The following is an 18636-nucleotide window of genomic DNA, read 5'->3' as shown; positions in this document are numbered from 1 at the left end:
GGTTGTATAGAAGGAAATAAAGAATAGCCTTCTAATAAATGTAGTGTTAGGAATATACCTTTATAACGAATCTTCGGTTATAGCAAAGTTAATTTTGTGTAAGATGCAAGCTCGTTACAATGAGGTTTGAGTGTATATACACAAGCAAAATTGAAAAACTTTGGGAGCGAAGGGGGGTTTAAATTGGCGATGCCACTGGTCATGTGTGTCTATCACTCCAATAATTCAGAGCTTAATGAAAGTCAGAACTGTATCACATGTCATGCAGAAAAAAAAGGTAACATGTATGTCTCAGTACATGGATCGCTTATGAAGCAAGCGTTTTATTTACGCATTGTATTGAAAAATTTGCCTTAGCAAGCTTCAGAGCAAAGCACCTATATGATGCAGTGAAGTGTATTAAAAAAAAAAGAACTTGATGGTGGCTTGAGCTTTACCATCAAGAGTGGAATGTAACAGTGTAATCGAGCCCCATGTTAAATTGTTAACCTGGCTTTGCCACTCGATTGCTAACCCGGCATTCAATTTATAACCTGGCTTCGGTTTTCCGTGGATGCCTCAGCCATGCCTCAAGTAAACAAACGTCTGTGCGCGTAATATTGGCCATTTGAAACTATCCTAGAATGCGTACTGCAAGTACAGTTGCGAAGTGCCCACTACACGATAATTCTTCCTTTTGCAAATCAGCGATGGGTCCACTATGTGTTTGTAAAGCAACACGCAAACCTACGAAGCTGCTCACTTTGTTGATGCTTTTGCTGATGATGATTATAATTAAATACGGCTGAGCTCTTAGCAAAGAGTGGGCCTTTCGAACACCTGCTCATCACGTAGCTGACACATGATTCTACAGTGCATGATTCTATGCTTCTGTCACACAATATTACATGTCTTAAGAAGACTCCCCCCCCACTACATGACATTCATGTAGTGTGTTTTCGGAGGCAATTTCAAGCCATGGCATGGTTCTGTAGTAGAACATCAGCCTGCCATGCAGAAGACCTGGATTCGGTTTTCGTTCAAACCGAACATTTTTATAATTCATTTTATTTGTAGCTTGCTAGATTTTTCACTCACAGCCAACAACACCGATACCGACACAAGTACTTATGCGAAACAATGCTGTCGTGATAAATGAGTAAAGGAGCAATAAACATACAGTTAAGCTAAGTAGCACGCGTTTAGGGCTAGTTGATGCATTCTTTAAAAAAAAGAGAAAGGATTGCACAATAAAACACAACACACAATAGACAGAGATGTTGACACCAGCGCAATGGGATATTGCGCAGGTATCTTGATCTCTCTCTATTGTGTGCTGTGCTTTTCGCACAGTCCTTCCTTTTGATGAAAGCTAAACTTACTACCAGAAGCCCACATATGTTATATCAAATTAACAATACAGCTTGTAATCTCAGAATTCACCTTCCACTCTTCAAGAAGTTTCTTGCCCATGCTGCTCGCTGCTGCACCTCCCAAGGTCTTGTTGTAGTCTCTGGCGACCTGTAAAAAGATATAAGAACCACATTTACATGTGACTTCCATGGCACACCTAGTATTATTAAATAAATCAACAAATAAAATGTTGAGCTTTTTTTTTGTACAGCACTGAACTTCTTGCTGCTAAAAAACTGACTTATTATCATATTAACTGATTCCTTTCAAATATACACTGAAATACTATACTTGTTGAAATTTTTGAGCTAGAGCGTTTCCACCTCCATGACCTTGGTAATGCTAACACTAGTTACCCGTGGTGATTGACAACACACAAATCGCAAAAGACGCACTGAATAGAGGCTTTTGGTTAAAGATGAATACAAGATGATGTCTATGAATCATGGCAAATGTCCTTAACTGTAGAAGATAAATAGCGCATTCTAATGAAATCATGTTGAGATTAAGAAAGTAAGTTGCGCAGCAATGATACACTTGGCTTACCTTAATATCATGCTTCCAAAACCGTCTTGTGCCTTGCAGGCTTTTAGCCGGGGCAATCTCCTTGATCTGTGACAAACAAGAAATTCTACAAAGTTCGACGTTGCTGCGATTGAACAAGCTGGATAAAGCATGAGGCATTTGTTCATTTTAGTTTGATTATCTATAAAGAAATGAATGGAGAATATTGTGCAATACAGCCTTTTCAGGCAGATTACTTGAGGATGCAAACATTACTGTATTACGTATTGTTGTGTGCAAACATGTATTATTGGTGTGTTTTATTGTATTTCTTTGACCATGCTCTGAGTGGTGCTTTCGGGTGCTGGGGTCCCATCAGGCAAAGGACATCTGCCTTTTGCCCTAGTATCTTAGGCATACACTTGTCTGAAATGAATAGCTGGTTGATTGATTGATTGATTACAAATCATAGTGTCATGTGAATTGATTAACAAACCTTTACTAAACCTCCTTTAATTGATCACTTTTGCAGGCACACTGTAATTGTAAAATTGTTCCTCATATTATCTTTTAGCATGCCAACATTTGTAAAATTGTCATTGCCAAGGTATCTGTGCCAATAGATATATTTTACAATGCTCGGGAAACTAGATAACATGGCATTAGACATAAAAATTAGATGCACTACAATCAATATTGCAAAATAAAGCAAATGCAACAATATTGTAAGAGCTATGTAAGATAGTGTACTACTACTTGAGGAAAGACCTGGCACCGAAGAAAAGAGTGAATGCAGCAGTTTACATTTGTAGCTGAAAGTAAACTGAAATTACAACCACTTTTCATCTTATATGCAATCCTACAATAACGTATTCGATAATGTGCAAGATAGTCAAAATGACATCTATGACACCATCACATGACGTGAGATTACTGATTACAATAGCTTGTTAGAACCAAGACTAAAAAAAAAAGAAAACCTGTGTCCAGTGATACAGATGAAACAATAAAGCACGTGCCTAAAGTGCTGTACACAATATACTCCCATAACTTTTCCCACTGTGTACTGTGATGCAAAATAACAGAATTAAGAGCACAATAGAAAAGAGCATCAGACCGCAGAGATGAAATCGCCAAAAAGGCTCTTTCTTTCCTGTTCTTATTTAATGTTGTTTTGTATGCTTTTTTATACCCACTAAATTTTATACCAATACAAGGTTGATAACAAGTAGTGCTAAACTGATTCATGCAACTCGTCAATAACCAGGAATGAGTTAGGGTTTATCTATGTGCATCAACACCAGCTTGTCCAGTTTGCTATGGTGGAGATTTTTTACCTTGAGGACAAGGGTGCCTGCAAGAATGATGCAGAGGATGTTGACCACTGTGAGGCAGAAGGAGATGACTCCAAGCAGCGCACACTCCTTGTGCATGCTGTACTTGTCAAAGTAGTAAGGACTGTAGCCCACTGGTGCTATGAAGGCGGGGGGCACTGTCAGGGTAGTTCCCGTGACATTGACCTAAACATCCAATACAGTGAAAAGCAGCTGTTCAAATCAACAGAAAGCTTTGGCCTGATATTTATTTATTTATTTATTTAGGAACACTGCAGGCCTTAATAGGCCCAGGCAGGAGGGGAAAAGTACGAACAAAAGTACAAAGTCTGCAAATATCAAGAATATATACAAGTAGGATCTATACAAAGCAACAACAAAGTGAATCTACTAACAAGTAAATGAGCACTAAAAGAAATGTGATACAAAGAAAAATAATATACAATATGAGAAGATAAACAATACAGAACTATCTAATCAATGTACAAAGGAGTTAGTAAAATACTGGATCACTGTATTGAAAGAGGAAGGGCTAGATCTAAGATGAAATGGATGCGATAGAGTCGGTGTTGCTGAGTGTACTAAGAGGTAGGCTGTTCCAGTCGGCTACTGTTCGAGGAAAAAAGGAATACTTAAAGATGTTGGTTCTGGTATTGTAAGGCGTTAATGTGGCAGAGTGGCGATGTCTTGTTCGGCGAGCAGTGAGAGGCTTTATGTAAGGTTCAGGAGAAAGAGACAATTTATTTTTATACAGTAAGAATAGAAATTTAAGCCTGTGAATTTTTCTTCTTAGTTGCAAGGACTGAATGTTGTGTTGGGCCATTAGGTCACTTGGAGAGTCACTGGTGCGATATTTGGAGAAGATGAATCTTACTGCTTTACGTTGGATCCTTTCTAGCGCATCGATGTTAGTTTTAGTGTAAGGATCCCATACGATAGCTGCATATTCAAGCTTAGGACGGACAAGAGAGGTATAAGCGGTTAGACGGGTCTCGGGAGGAGCATGTTTTAATTTGTGTCTGAGGTAGCAGAGTTTTTTGAAGGCTGAGTCGCAAAGGTGAGAGATGTGGGAGTTCCAACTGAGATTATTAGTTATGATGACACCCAGGTACTTATATTCATCAACCTCTGTAAGAGGCATGGATGCAAGATTATACGTAAACGAAAGTTTATTAATTTTTTTGGTGATTTTCATAAATACTGTTTTATCAATATTAAGCTGCATGTCCCAGCGTTCGCACCATGTTAAAATTTTTTGAAGGTTAGAGTTTAGGGTGATTTGGTCTTGCTGGCAGGTAATTTCATTAAACAGTAAGCAGTCATCAGCGAATAATTTTATCTGTACAGGTTCAGTAATAGAATCAACTATGTCATTAATGTATATATTAAACAATAAAGGTCCAAGAACACTTCCTTGGGGAACTCCAGAAGTAACCGCAAGGTCACTCGAACAGCAATTATCAATTGCAACAAATTGCCTACGGTTAGTGAGGTAAGCAGAAATCCAATTTACTAGGTATGAGGGAACGTCCAGATGAACAAGTTTTTCGATTAGTTTCGCGTGTGACACGAGATCAAACGCCTTCCTAAAATCCAGAAATATGATGTCAGTTTGTCCTGATTTGTCGACAACGCTAGCGAGACTGTGAATTACAGTAGTTAATTGGGTTACAGTGGAGAGGCCCTTCCTAAATCCATGCTGCATAGGAGTTAAAATAGCTCGATCATCAAGAAACCTAGTGATTTCGTTAGCAATAATGTGTTCTAAAAGTTTACAACAAGAGGAGGTTAGTGATATGGGGCGGTAGTTTTGAACTAATGATGGATCGCCTTTCTTTAGGATAGGAATGACACGAGCAGGTAATATATGAAACACATGTCACGAAGGAAGAAACACTGTTAGCAACGCTCTGTTTTGTTTTATCACAATGCACAATAAGCGATATGCATCACAACATTCTTCACTACTGGTATGTCTATGCCAGCGGGTGAAAGGGCACAGAATGAAACTGCGATCATAGTCGTGTGTACATTGGCAGCACATAGTGTCACAAGATGTCAATGCTGTGAAATTGCAGTTTTATCACTATAATGATTACACATGTGTGAAGCAAACCAAAGCTACACTACGGAGGTAGATGATGAGCTTCACTAGTGAAGGCAAAGGGTGTCTTAACAGCGCCACAATGTTTCACTCGGAATCAGATCTAATACTCCTGATCATCCACCAAGCCACAGTGCTTGACACAACGGTCAGGGAATGTGCTACGCTCTCATATCAAGTAACACATGTTTGGGTGGCTGACTGCTTGGCACATTGGGAAGATAAGATGAAGTGAAGGTGGAGCTGTATTCAATTTGGAGGTACTGCGGTGGAATGATAAAGCTCACCTCAATGGGATCTTGTGTCAGTGACTTGAACACCTTTACTAAAGACAACGACCACAGGATTCCCTGAAGGAAAGCACAAGAGCCATTAGTAGAAGAAAACAATGCTGACCGAAGAAAACACAAATTCAGATTTTCTGCAAGATGATGTTCACCATGGCTTACCTAAAGCTGCTGTTTACGAAAAATTCCAACATGCGACTCCATTCATGGCACTAAAGTCATCACGTCACACGCAGACGCAAGTGATGTGTCGACTTCTTTTGTATCTCTGCCCAACTACTGCACGTTTGTTTGTCTTCAGCACAAAGCTTGTGTATATTGCAAATTTCCTATCAGTAAACCAGTGGTTGTTATTTCAACACCTCATCTACTTTTCCATGACAGTCGTGCGCATGGCGCTCTTTGATCCAATCTTAGTGTTCAGTAACACTCAGAACAAGATGACACTCACAGTGATGATGATTATATATACACTTAAGGAGGATGATTATTGTGATCACAGTACAACTTCCCTATATTACAATTAGGCAGAACAAATACTGACGCTGTTGATGATTGGTGGCAGGAGAGAGGCAGATATGGCTACTCCCACCAGGCATGCAGAATTTCCACCCAGAATCGCCATGGCAACGCCACCACCTGACGGCAGGGCCACCAGGGATCCTACCCAAAGACTTCTCCAATGACCCCTACGAGATAAAATAGTAAATATACTGTAGTACAGTGTAACTTGTGTTTATCAATTCCGGTGACCTTGAAATATGGTCAGTACAGAGCAGTCATAAACTCATCTTCAAAACCTTATTCGAAAGCGTGTCACTGTGTTATGTATTAATAAAAAATGTTCACCGCCACCTTTGATTTATCGTACCATGCACCGCACCTATGCAAGTGTGCTTCTTGTAACAGTACCGCAGTCGCTACTCGAGTAATTGCAAATATTTGCGTAGATGAAACTGCACTGCTTTAAAACATGTGAAAAAAAAAACCATAAAAGTTGAAAGCAAGTGCATGAAACAAAGGTAAAATGAAGATTCGTTTCATCTACTCATGCAAAAAAATGTAATAAATGTTTCATTCTCTCTATATAGATGGCTTGTGTACTAATTGGTCTCATTATTAGGTGTTCATAATGAAAAACTTGGTTTTACACATAAGTTTAAGTGCAGTACAGCAGCATAATTTGGTGAAGCATCTATAAACTGAAGCAACTGTCATACAGTGAGGCATACTTTCTGGGGTCTATATCTCTCATAGTCAACTCTCATTAATTCAAACTCAAAGGGACCTCTTAAATCACATTCTAAATTTTTTAAATCATTTTTAAACCCTAACTGCACCCAATGAACAGAAAGCAGAGGTGTAAGGTCCCCAAGTTTATTTGGCATTTACTGCTGATCAGACCTTTTAAATAAATCGTGAATTTCCAACTGCCTCTTTGGTATATATGCCTTCAGCACAAAGCTCTCAATACCATTTGAGAAGCATCACTGTTTACCATGAGTGTGCTGCATTAAAAAATTTTTTTACTCGCAAAACCTTTTTTCGTGAAGACCCGAGACGCTTATTTTTTTTCTAAATTGTTAAATTATATAAGCATGCAAATTTTCAAATAGTAGTGTAAAAGCAGCAGATATTTTCCAGTATGAAACTGTAAAAGGTATGAATTGACCGAATGACAGTGTTTAATTAAAGAGGCTTTAAATACATAGAAAGAATAAAGGGCAAACCAAAAATTGAATTTTGTTTGAGTTAACCAAAAGTATGAATCATCAAAGTTTGGATTGGATTGTTACGAGTCTACTGTATATACCTACTGTGTGATCCCCTTCAAGTTCAATACTTTCGAGTTCAATGTTCGAATAGCTATGAACAAGAAAAAAATGTATACTATAAATGTAAACAGTGACATAATTTGCTTGACTGCTAGGGTGTCTAGCATGTCAGAACAGCTTTTAAATATTGAAATTAATTTGTCAAGGTTATGAAAGTCATTTGCTATGTCTTGTTTGCATGCTTTATGTCCCACCAGTTATTGGCTCTCATCATTATAAAATACAGATTTGAATTTAAAAAAAAATGATGTTCTCGTATTGCAGAAAAAATGCAGCACAACAATACAACTTCCTGACATGTGTTTACTACTCTATCTTTCTCAAAATGCCAGTGAATGATGGTTATGGGCAATGGCAGACTTCAATTTTACAACTGTAACATGCCTCCCCAAGTTAAAAACATTGAAGTGAAGTAACTTGGAGGAAGCTTGTTAATCTAGGATGATATCTGGGATTACTATCAGTTTTCATGCGAACAACAACTGTGCATCTTGGTCAAGATGAATTATCTTTTTGTCTTTGATAACAAAATTTTGATACCAACAACAGACAATCATAGCTGAAGCCTATAATATGTGTTTCTTATAACAAACGCTGATGAAGGGTTTCTCAGTACCAGCCATCTGGTCTGCCCATAGGTCATGGGCATTTTGATATTGCAATGAACCCTCGCTTGTACTACCGTCGGTTTAATGAATATTTTATAAAAACATATATTTAGAAAATTCCTGGTGGTTTCACTATGCATACAATGTAAAAAAGATAACTTCCAACTAAGCAAATTCCCTAAATAGTGAATATTTGTGCTGAAGAAACTAGATCCACGAATCCCAGCTCATCTTTAAAATCGAATGAACGAAGTTTTTGCTCTGCAGCAATGCAGCTGAATGTAGACAGTAGCACTTCGTTTGGACACAATGTGCAGTGTGGCAGTGAGCTTGTTACCTGTGTAGAACTATCAGATTTGGAACTTGTTTTCAGTGTTCATCTGGAGCCGAAAGAAGAAAAGTGGGACGAGGAAGTTTTAATCACTGAAGGAAGTTCAAATCCTGTATCTCTAGCCAATAACTGAAACAAACAAAACTTGAAACTTGAAGGCTGCAGCATATATATTGTTACACAAGGTAAGGTAACTTAATGGGGGTTTTTAATGGGCCCTGAGTCCGCGATCACAGTATAATGATGATGATCTCCATCGCCATGGCTCGTACCCACTCAGGGGGATTGCAGTGGAGGCAATGTCGTCTTCCTTCTCTACCCGCGCTTCCCTTGTTTTTCCTGGTAGTGATACTTCATATCAATATAAAAGTTGCGAGACCGCGTCACAAAGACAGTGTCACAGAGATAGCATCACAGAGACCATGTGTCCCGAGGTTATTTAATGAGCAAGCTCTTGTACATGTTTGTAAAGATAAACCGATAACGTTAACGTCATCGAGAACAAACGAGACCATTTGTAAACATGCACACACAGAACTAAATATACTCACAAGATGAAAAAATAATAAATACAGCAACCTAAGCTCACACAATATATGCTACATGAGCAACTTATAGCTACTTGGCAACATGGGACAAATGCATGAAAGTTAAACAAAGTGACACCATTTGTGATGAGAGGCGCGACCAATGTCGGTGAAGCAGCTCGCACAGGCGTCCTAGGCAGATGAGGCGATGGCAATGCTTAACCATTGGCAATATTGCAATGGTGCAGCTGGACACACTTGACGACTTAGGGTCAACGGCCAGATGTCCTGTCCGCTTTCGCCAGCCGAAGATGGTAGTTGACAGAGGAGGTGCTGGTCATACCTGGCCAACGCCAGACGATGAGGAACGTGAGTTCAGTCTACGCCAGAGGCTCGGAAGAAGGTGGAGTATGGGTTCAGGTGGGAGCCCGCATCTGCCGTTGTACGGATACTTTGCTGGCCGCCATTCTCCAACCCTGGACACCCACACTCCACCACGTCTCGGCCACGTCGCTCTTTTGTTCTGCAACTTTGCCGTTCGGTTTGGTCTCCCTGTGAGAGTTGTTCATTGGCCTAGTGAGCGTTCCATGTGCCAACGTGCCGAATTTTCACGTGGTCGTCTTTGGTAATTTTTGCCAATGGAGCTGGCATCTGTAGTTGCTGCTGTCATCTTCCTCATCTTCCAATGTGCTTCATCATCAGGTTCGGGCAATTTTTCAAAATGCGCACTTCACTCATTACACCATGTCACAGTTACAAGCTGTGCCAGAGGCCACGCATAAAAACTTGGACTCTCTGGACAGCTTTGCCTTTTCTTGCACTTTAATAGTACCAGTTCAAATGAACATTACAGAATTACTTTCGAAATGAATAGCATTTCGCACTTTCTACTTAAATATGATGTGCCCAATGCTGTTCTGTATTCTGGTCAATATTCAATTTGGTGAACTAGTTCATTGTTTCGAAGTTCACTTAAGTGGGAGTTCACTGTATTAAGGTTAAATCAGCTCAAACAACACAAAGAAAGACACACAATGAGTGCTTACTCGCAACTAAAAACTTTATAGAAACAATCATAACAAGAGGGCAAACTCAAACAAACTGCACAGTTGTTGCCACACAGAAAACCTCCCAACTTGCAAAAAGGCAAGAGAAACAAAATTGTTGACTAAACAAACTTCACAATGTCATTCTTTGTTTGTGCTGTTTCGGTTGCTTTAGCCATATTACCATACCAACTAGCCCAGTAGCCGGCCTTGGTCTTAGGCTGTCTGCTAATCACACAGTGTCACGAAATACACAGGTTGTCATACCTAGAACTCATCTCGGGGTTCGGCCACCGTGACGGACTCCAGCTGGTGCCTTCGTAAGGCGGTATGTCACCCCAGAAGGCATTCAGAAGGCCAAAGAAGAAGCCTGCATGCATTAAATGCAGTGTTTTTTTCTCAAGTAAAATGGTATATACTTGCTACTTGAAAGACGTGGCACCAGGTCAGAAACAAGAAGAAACAAGAGACAGAAAAAACGCCAAGCTTTGTTTGGCATTCCTTAGTTCGGTATTCACAAGCTGTGACATGCAGATTTTTTTTTCCTTTTTACTAAACCATGTATACAATGTATCTTCATGTACTTGTCATGTGGCTGAATGAACTCGAATTCAATTTAGGCAATAGAGGTAGAAACAATTCATACTAATAGAACCCACTCTGTGCTACTATAAGTCTCATGAAACATTTTTACACTATATCCAAGCATGAATTTGAAATTACATTTTAAAGTTGTACGACAACCAAGAAGAAAATTAGGATTCTTTAAGTGGTGGAGTAACTTGGGGTTCCAGCAGTACTGGTATGAGCTATGGTTGGCACTAGCTCATAAATGGGGATAAGAGCAAAAGAAAATACGGAGAGAGAAGTAATAGAGGCTTATTACATAAGGCAAAGAGGCAACGCCTGCATCAGCACGGCCTCACTATCCCTTCGAGATAAAGAGATTAGTTTTCTCAACAGTATGTAATGGTCCCTTAACTGTTAAGAAAAACAGCAATGCGTGCGCACATCTTTATATGGTTGATTGGGCTATAAAGTCTTCTGAAGTTCAATGTGCATCCTGTTCTGCGTTATGAGTCCACAATGAAATCTCACCAAAAGTATCCTCAGTTATAACTTGGAGTGCTAAGCATAGTGCTAAGTTTAGTGTTTTTGGTCTTGAGTTCTTTTTTATTCTTTGTGTTTATTTAATTGTCACCTCTAATTCTTTGGCTTAGTTCTTGATGTAAAGTCCCTGAGATAAAACTTCAGATGGGAATAAATATCTATAGCAGCATTTATAATCACGTCTATACGCTTTTGTTATTTCACCTTGCTATTTCAATAAATGGCTCGATTCATTGGGCTATATTAATCAAGGAATTTTCAACATGTGCACAGCTCCAGATAGGGAACACATTAAATAAATACAATACATAGCAGACTGATATTGTGAGAAAGCAATGCAAAATCTACAGAACCTAGTTTTGATACCTCGTTTCAGAGAACAGATCAATAAGAGGCATGCTGCCACTCACCAAAGAACAGGCAGATGAACAGGCCTATAAGCTCTGTCTTCAAGCCAAGTTTGGTGAGAGCCGTGTCACGAACTATGATGCCAAATGTGATTGCCATTATGGGACCCTTGGGGAGATCATGCAATATATGAGAACACCAAACAAGGCAGGACTAACCCAGGCACCAGAGGCGTAGCCAGAAATTTTTTTTCTTAGGGGGGGGGGGGGGGGGGGTGGGGGTGCACACCTTCATTTCAGAGGTGATGCCACTTTGAAATGGTCATTTTTTGCTGTCTATGCCACAGCAAAAAGAAATTTCAAGAAAAAGGGGAGGGGCACGGGCCCGATGTGCCGCCCCCTGGCTACGCCCCTGCTAGGCACCTTTCTTCTTACGTATGAATCTACACATATCTACAAGTGTACATTGGCTAGGAATTTTTTCGGCCACACTAGAGAACCATTCAATACATGGGGAAACTAAAGTGAAACAATGAATTGGTTTAGTTAAAACTGCTACTTCAGTGAGCTGATTTATAATTAGAATGTATTCATCGGCACAAAAATACAAAACACTTAAGGAACACGTACGCACAGTGCTGTGTGTCTGTTAAGTATTTTGTCCTTTTTGCGATGGTAAATCTATCATTAGTTTAGACCTTACTCTGAAAACTCAAACGTCATTAATTTCAACATCATAGCTTCAATAATCGATAAGAAAATGAAGGTCCGATTTTTAAATTTCATGCCGCAATATCTGCACATGACGTCACGAATCCAAAAGCGTATTCTTTGTATTTCGGTGACAATGGCCTTATGAAATTATCTGAAGCTTATACCTTGAGTCCAGGCCTGATGCCAGGAACATTTTTTCAGGGCAGGGACGGGGGTGCACTTGTTAGAGGCCTTGAAAAACACCTATTTTCATTAATTATTTCTAGTGAAATGCCCTCCAAATGCTGGGCAACACAGGCCCCAAGGGCACCCTCCTGACTAAGCGCCTGGTTGAGTCCTAGCTTGGCCCCCGCAGAGGACAAAGCATCTTTTCGTGGCACAAGGGGTGATTTTGATATTGTGAAAGGGCAATTCGCAAATAAGAGAAAGACACTTTTCTCTCTAATGTCCTTTTAAGTAAGTACACTGCATTTCCGTAACGAGTTCCTCCAAGCAACATCAGCCCTCTGACCTCGTCTTGATATGGTCATGGAGTACACTGAACTTAAAAAGTGGCTTTGCTCCATTTGACTTCACTCTATGCCAACACCTGCCCTAAGCTATCTAAATTATTGCATTATAATGAAGAAACTAGAGCTGACCTGCACTTACACATTCTTCAACGTACAACTTCGAAAGTGAGAACAACGCTGTCACTCAGAAACCAAGCGAATTGCACCATGTAAGAGCTTTTATAACATAACCTGTAAAAACTGGATATTTTCTGTTGTACATGTTCCATGTTACTGTAATTGAATGTTTTTTCTGCTAAATAAACTAAATAAAATTGAAATGAAAAGGCAATTGCTTGGAAGTGAAATGAGACTGCAGATGAATAAATGGAAAAGTGAGGAACAAAAATTATAAGAAACTACTACCAGTTCACAACTTACAAAATGGGATAATCATTCGCAATTTAACTTACCATAAGGGGTGACACCAGCATAGCAGCTATTATTGAGACTACGTTGTTATCCATCAGGCCAAGAGCAGCAATCATACTGCGGGAAAAAAAAAGGATCAAGCTCACGAAAACTTGAATAGATCAACTTTTGCCCTCTTAGTGCATATTAAAATATGTAAAACCTATCTAATTAATAATAATTAATCCTTGTGTATTTACACAAGCTCTATACCAGTGGAGTCTATGACGAAATAAGCTTGAACAGCATGGTAAGTCTCTCATAGGACGACATACAGTGTCAGATAGACAAGTGTTGTGGGTGAAAAGCACTACAGGGTGGTACTTGATGATGAGCTGTTTGTCGTGTCTCTACGTCATTATTACAACATCCACATTTGCATGCCCAGTGTTTTAACATGAATGCATATTATCTAGCCCAGCATCATGTTATTCTAAACAATGCAAGAGTTAAGAACTGAAATTTGGGCGATTCGGTATGCATTCATCATTTCCCACCAAAGGTCTTCGAAGCTGTTCCGTTATTTGAGAATACTAATTAGAATGACCGCATATGCAAACAAGGCAGGCCTGAGTGAAGTGTGACAACCAATTAGTAATACAATGAAAAATGTTCTCACCCTGCAAGAATTATGAATGCCACAAAATCAAATGTGAGCTCTCCCTGAGCCTTGACCCCTGCAACAACCTAGGCAAGACAGACCACACTGATGACTTATTATCAGCACAGCGAAAAATTACAAAAAATGTTCGAGGAATTGTGCTGAGCCAAAGCAAAGCACACTGCAAACATGCCCACAGCTTCACATACGAAGTTTCTGGGCAATGGCAACAACAGTTCAGTCAATAGAAGTAGAAGCAATTAGGCATTCGATGGGACATTGAGAGATTTGGAATAAACTAATTAGGGTGTCAAAAACAACAACTTATTAAGGTGTCTTGTTTAAACACAACATGCTCACTCAAACGACATACGAGAGATCGTTTTCAGTGACACACAAAAAGTTTTCCAGGATCAAAGCTGAAGTGGCAAGCATTCAAAAAAGTAAACATAAACACCCTACGTTAGGCAAAACAATTAAATATGCCGGCGGCATGACACAAACACGTTGTACAGTTTGAATAGGAATGCATTTCACCATTAAGAACTGGAAGGCTTCAAAGGCAGCTCCATACAGATACTAAATACTCTTGCATTGACAGCATAAATACCTATGTGACAGTTTACGTTAGAAAGAATGCATATTTTCATGCATTACGGTAAGACAAAGCATGCGACTCGAGCAAAAAAGCAAGACAACCTGACAGTAGGTTACAGGAAGTCATTGCATGCACGTACAGCATCAACATTTCATAATAGTGAACCATAGCCCGGTAAGTTGTAACATGTATGCTCGACTAAAAATAATTACTATGCAAACATTGAAATGAAAAACAAGCCAATTAGAAGATTAAACTTGGAAAGATGGTGCATATGCAAAAACGCCAACTCATGATCATAAAGGGTAAAAGAACAAAGGTAATGGCTATGCTTTAATGGTTATAAAACTTTCAGAGCTTTAAAACGTTTTTGTTCTCCCCCTCCACTGAACAGACTTCAATGTCTGCTTCAGGCCTTGCAGCTGCTTTTCTCCATTTTATCTTCCTCTAACAAATAGTCTTTTCATTAAAATGATTGCCTACTTATTTTTTTGTATGTATGTTCTAACAGGTGGTCTTGAAACCCCTGTCTTTCAACTGTAAGGCGTACTTTTGGGTCTGTACATTTTATGCGTTATACTAACAATTTATGCACTAAATATTACAAAAGTTGAGACCGCTTCTTTATACAGCACATCATGTCATGAGCACCATTTCGGCAAATAAATATCCCTTTGCAAAGCTGACAAAGCATAGGATTTTACAGTAAGCAAGCAGAACTGAAAAAACGCAGATATGGTCTTTCCCATATGTTCAGTTCAAATTTTCGTGCAGATTCACATTTATAAACCAAGAAGCTTAATACAAGATTATGTCAACTCTGTACATCCTAAATAAAAAAATAACTAAATATAGCATTATTATTCTGCTTCAATCAATGATTTTTTTTCTTCACAACTGGGATCTGTTTTGGCCCTTAACCAACAGCTAACAGTAGGTCAAATAAAATAGCATATTTGATGCTAGAACAAAGCTAGAGACATTTCAATGAGAAATCAAAGAAAAGCACAAGCCTTTTTTTCTCTCCAAAATCCAGGTCAGCTGTATTGGCATCTATATTACAACCTTACTCCATGATTTCTTTTTTATTTCTCATGCAAGCTGAACAACCATTTAGCTTTTAGCTTTATACTCCGTTTCGCACATTATGCAAAAAGTTCCGTCAGCAGAAGGTACAAGTCCAAGCATCTCGTGCTTGGTTTTTCATAAGCATGGCCTCTGCGAGTGGCTCTGACTGTACGTTACTGGAATTAATCACGGAGGCCATGACATGAAAACAAAGATGCTAAGCAGTACAAAACAACCTATTGAAAACCATGTAAATAACGTGTTTTGTTTGTTTGTATGGCATAACACATCTTCATTTGTTACTCAGCCTAAAAATGATGATGATGATGATGATGATGATGATAATAATAATAATAATAATAATAATAATAATAATAATAATAATAATAATAATAATAATGGCAATGCCGGGAAAATCATTGAACAATTTTTTAGTGCAAATACATCAACTGCACGAAGTCTCATTAGCTTACGTAGCATTGCCCCTGATGCATGAAACATACATCAAGCACCTGCTGTATGAACAGGGAGATTTTCCCATTTTCCCAAATATGGTCTGGAATCAAAACTTCCAAGTGTGTTGTCGACAAATAAAAAAAGGTCATCATTGTATCATGCACTACATTCCTCAATGTAAGATTAACCTCTGTAAGTTTGAGGCACGTCAAAAGCATGCTCAATGAACTACACACCTGAGCAACCGTAAGTCGTGCCTTCACTGATTTCAGGAACTTCCTCTGCATCGATCGAAATCCACTCTCCTTCTCTTTCTCCTTTTTTTCTTCATCCCTAAAATGGGAAGGCATCAACATCTCAATCAGAGCAAATCCAAAGACAATGCAATCAATTCAGCCTACTTTATTATTAGCACACTTCGTCTGCAGAACTAAAGAAACAACAGGGACGAATAAAAATGGGATAAGTTTTTAATTCCTTTGTTAGCTCGTTTAACTACCAAATCAAGCGACCTATTCTATAGAAATGCTGTTTTTTCCGCATTTACAACCTGTTTTCAATTTGCGACAAATTCACATCTTCGTGGAAAATTTCTTTCACACTGTTTGCGGTATGCATAAACAAATTTTTCAAATAGTACCTCCATGCTAAAAGGAATGCTCTAAACATCTGCGCATAAATGAATACACTTCATGTGTCATGGTCACGGTCTACGTACTGCAAAAGACCGCTCTCAGCGCAAACCGCGCCTGCAGTTTCGTGTGGTGTTTTGGGACGATAACAAAAGCTTGGGGAATGGAACGTGGCAGTACATTCATTTTCAAGGCAAGAGCTGTTGCTGTGTTTCACTCACAACTTGCTCGACAAGCACAGCATGTGATAGCCTAGCCTTTTAACAAAACTGCTTGTTTTCTCTGAAACCTTTTTTTAATAATAATGCAAGACATTCAACCACAAATAATTTTTCTTCAATGTGAAAATATATCATATGTACTGTAATGTGGCTTGAGAACAAATAAAATGCAGTTTGGCAACCTCTCTAAGCAATACACACTGAGTTTAATTGTTGAAGCAAGAAGTGTACTGAATACAATAACAATACAAGTTTATTTGTCTAATGTGATCTTGCAAAATGAGGCTGCGTTCATACAGCCATAACTCAGAGATCTCACACAATACACGTAGTTTCAAGCAAGGCAAGCATTTGCGTATACTATATATACTTTTGTTGGCATATGCAAATGACTGGCAGTTCTGTGCATAATGTTGATGAGTTAAAAAAAGCAGATTTTTATACGTCATAGCAGATAACATGCATAACAGAATGCATGCCTAAGTAGGTTGTCATGACCGATACACAACATATATGTCATCGCAGTTCTATCGTACAGGTGGGGTAGTCCTGCTATATCACTGCTGCCCCTTTTTTGTGCACCCAATTTCTGTATAATCTGTGAACAGTTTTTAATTTATTAGAGCAGAAGCAACATAAACATTTGTTACCAGGTTACCATTCCATTAATATGGAAATCAACACAAGAAAACGAACTTGCAGAAGGCACAGTTTTTATTACAATTTAACCTACATGCAAAATCGGAGTAATGATACCATAGTTTGCAGATGCTTAATCTTACAACAGCACATATAACTTAAGGCTTCACCACAATCACGCATTATAACTGTCCAACAATATCACAATGTAGCAAGATCAGCATCCAATTTATACATTATGAGTGCTCCCTTCTGCAGTTTGTGACGTTTGTGCACTTCAATTTTAATTAACATTACATGGCTCTCAGCACTGTAGCATGAAAGTGCTAGCAGTAAGCATGGCTTGACGCATCAATATACTGTACCCCGTAAAACCAATCACTGAGCCAGAACGAACTATTTGTGTCTGAGATGTTGCAAAATCGAAACGCTTACTTACGCAGACTCGTAGTTAGCATCAGCAACGGTAATTTGTTCCTCGTCATCACTTTCTGGTGCTGTGGCTCTATAGAATATCGGACATGGAAACACGCTGCCAATGACAAAAGAGAAGGCACAGACGATTCAGACTCCGAGTAATGTCCAGCGCTAGATGTTTAAACACGTTAAAAGTGTTGCGATGATACCCTAAGAGAAACTCAAGCATGGCATTGGTTATCCAAGCATCATAATAGAATAAAATTGAATGTAGAGAAAAAGACAAAGAAAAATTGTAACGGGTGTTGCTGATGTTTGTCTGGCCATAAACCTACCATGCTACTCAACATGACAAGTGTGACATAGTACACAAACTTATTCGTACACAGAAGACTAGTGTACAACATATGTGAGCAAAGATGGTAACGATTAAATGACTGAGATGCCTGACCGAGTCTATTGCATTTGAAATGGGTTAACTGCATCATCATTGTACAGCTGCTAGCACTGCTCAAAGGTCAAAATACTTCAAAAATTTAGAGCCAACTCTAAAGTAGTCCATGAGATTTTAAGACGCAAACACATGCATTCAACATTTTAACTGCTTGTACTGACTTTATAGATCAAGTTCAGTTTGTGAAACCAGTAAATAAACATTATACAAATGCCAGCCACAGTATGCAAATAGAAGGTAAAACGACCTCAATAAAAATACTGTGTTTATCACTCAGTAAAAAAACTGAAAGCACATCCATATTTGGGTGATAATTGATTGCAATGTGATCATACATATGTTTGGTGTTTAATTAGTGACAATTTGATACAGTTTATAAAATATGATTACGATGATGATTATTATACCCTTACACCATACAAGAATCGCATACGTACACATGCACGCAT

At 38.8% G+C, this 18636-nt stretch overlaps 1 protein-coding gene across 2 annotated transcripts in view; it reads right to left on the bottom strand.

Moving 5' to 3' along the window:
- LOC119163441 (uncharacterized) overlaps window positions 1-18636 on the bottom strand; it is a 28682-nt gene that overhangs the window by 5817 nt on the left and 4229 nt on the right. For both annotated transcript variants that reach the window (XM_075873079.1, XM_037415434.2), the window contains exons 6-16: window positions 17756-17848; window positions 16061-16157; window positions 13721-13788; window positions 13104-13179; window positions 11489-11594; window positions 10236-10338; window positions 6166-6310; window positions 5622-5684; window positions 3234-3416; window positions 1939-2004; window positions 1423-1500 (exon numbers count right to left, since the gene is read on the bottom strand). In XM_075873079.1, the coding sequence (XP_075729194.1) occupies window positions 1423-1500; window positions 1939-2004; window positions 3234-3416; window positions 5622-5684; window positions 6166-6310; window positions 10236-10338; window positions 11489-11594; window positions 13104-13179; window positions 13721-13788; window positions 16061-16157; window positions 17756-17848 (1078 nt within the window). The remainder of the gene's footprint in view (window positions 1-1422; window positions 1501-1938; window positions 2005-3233; window positions 3417-5621; window positions 5685-6165; window positions 6311-10235; window positions 10339-11488; window positions 11595-13103; window positions 13180-13720; window positions 13789-16060; window positions 16158-17755; window positions 17849-18636) is intronic.

This window comes from Rhipicephalus microplus, chromosome 9 (assembly GCF_043290135.1).
Source record: "Rhipicephalus microplus isolate Deutch F79 chromosome 9, USDA_Rmic, whole genome shotgun sequence".
Taxonomy (NCBI): Eukaryota; Metazoa; Arthropoda; class Arachnida; order Ixodida; family Ixodidae; genus Rhipicephalus; species Rhipicephalus microplus.
The sequence above is the reverse complement of the archived record's forward strand: the minus strand, read 5'-3'. Positions and strand labels throughout refer to the sequence as shown.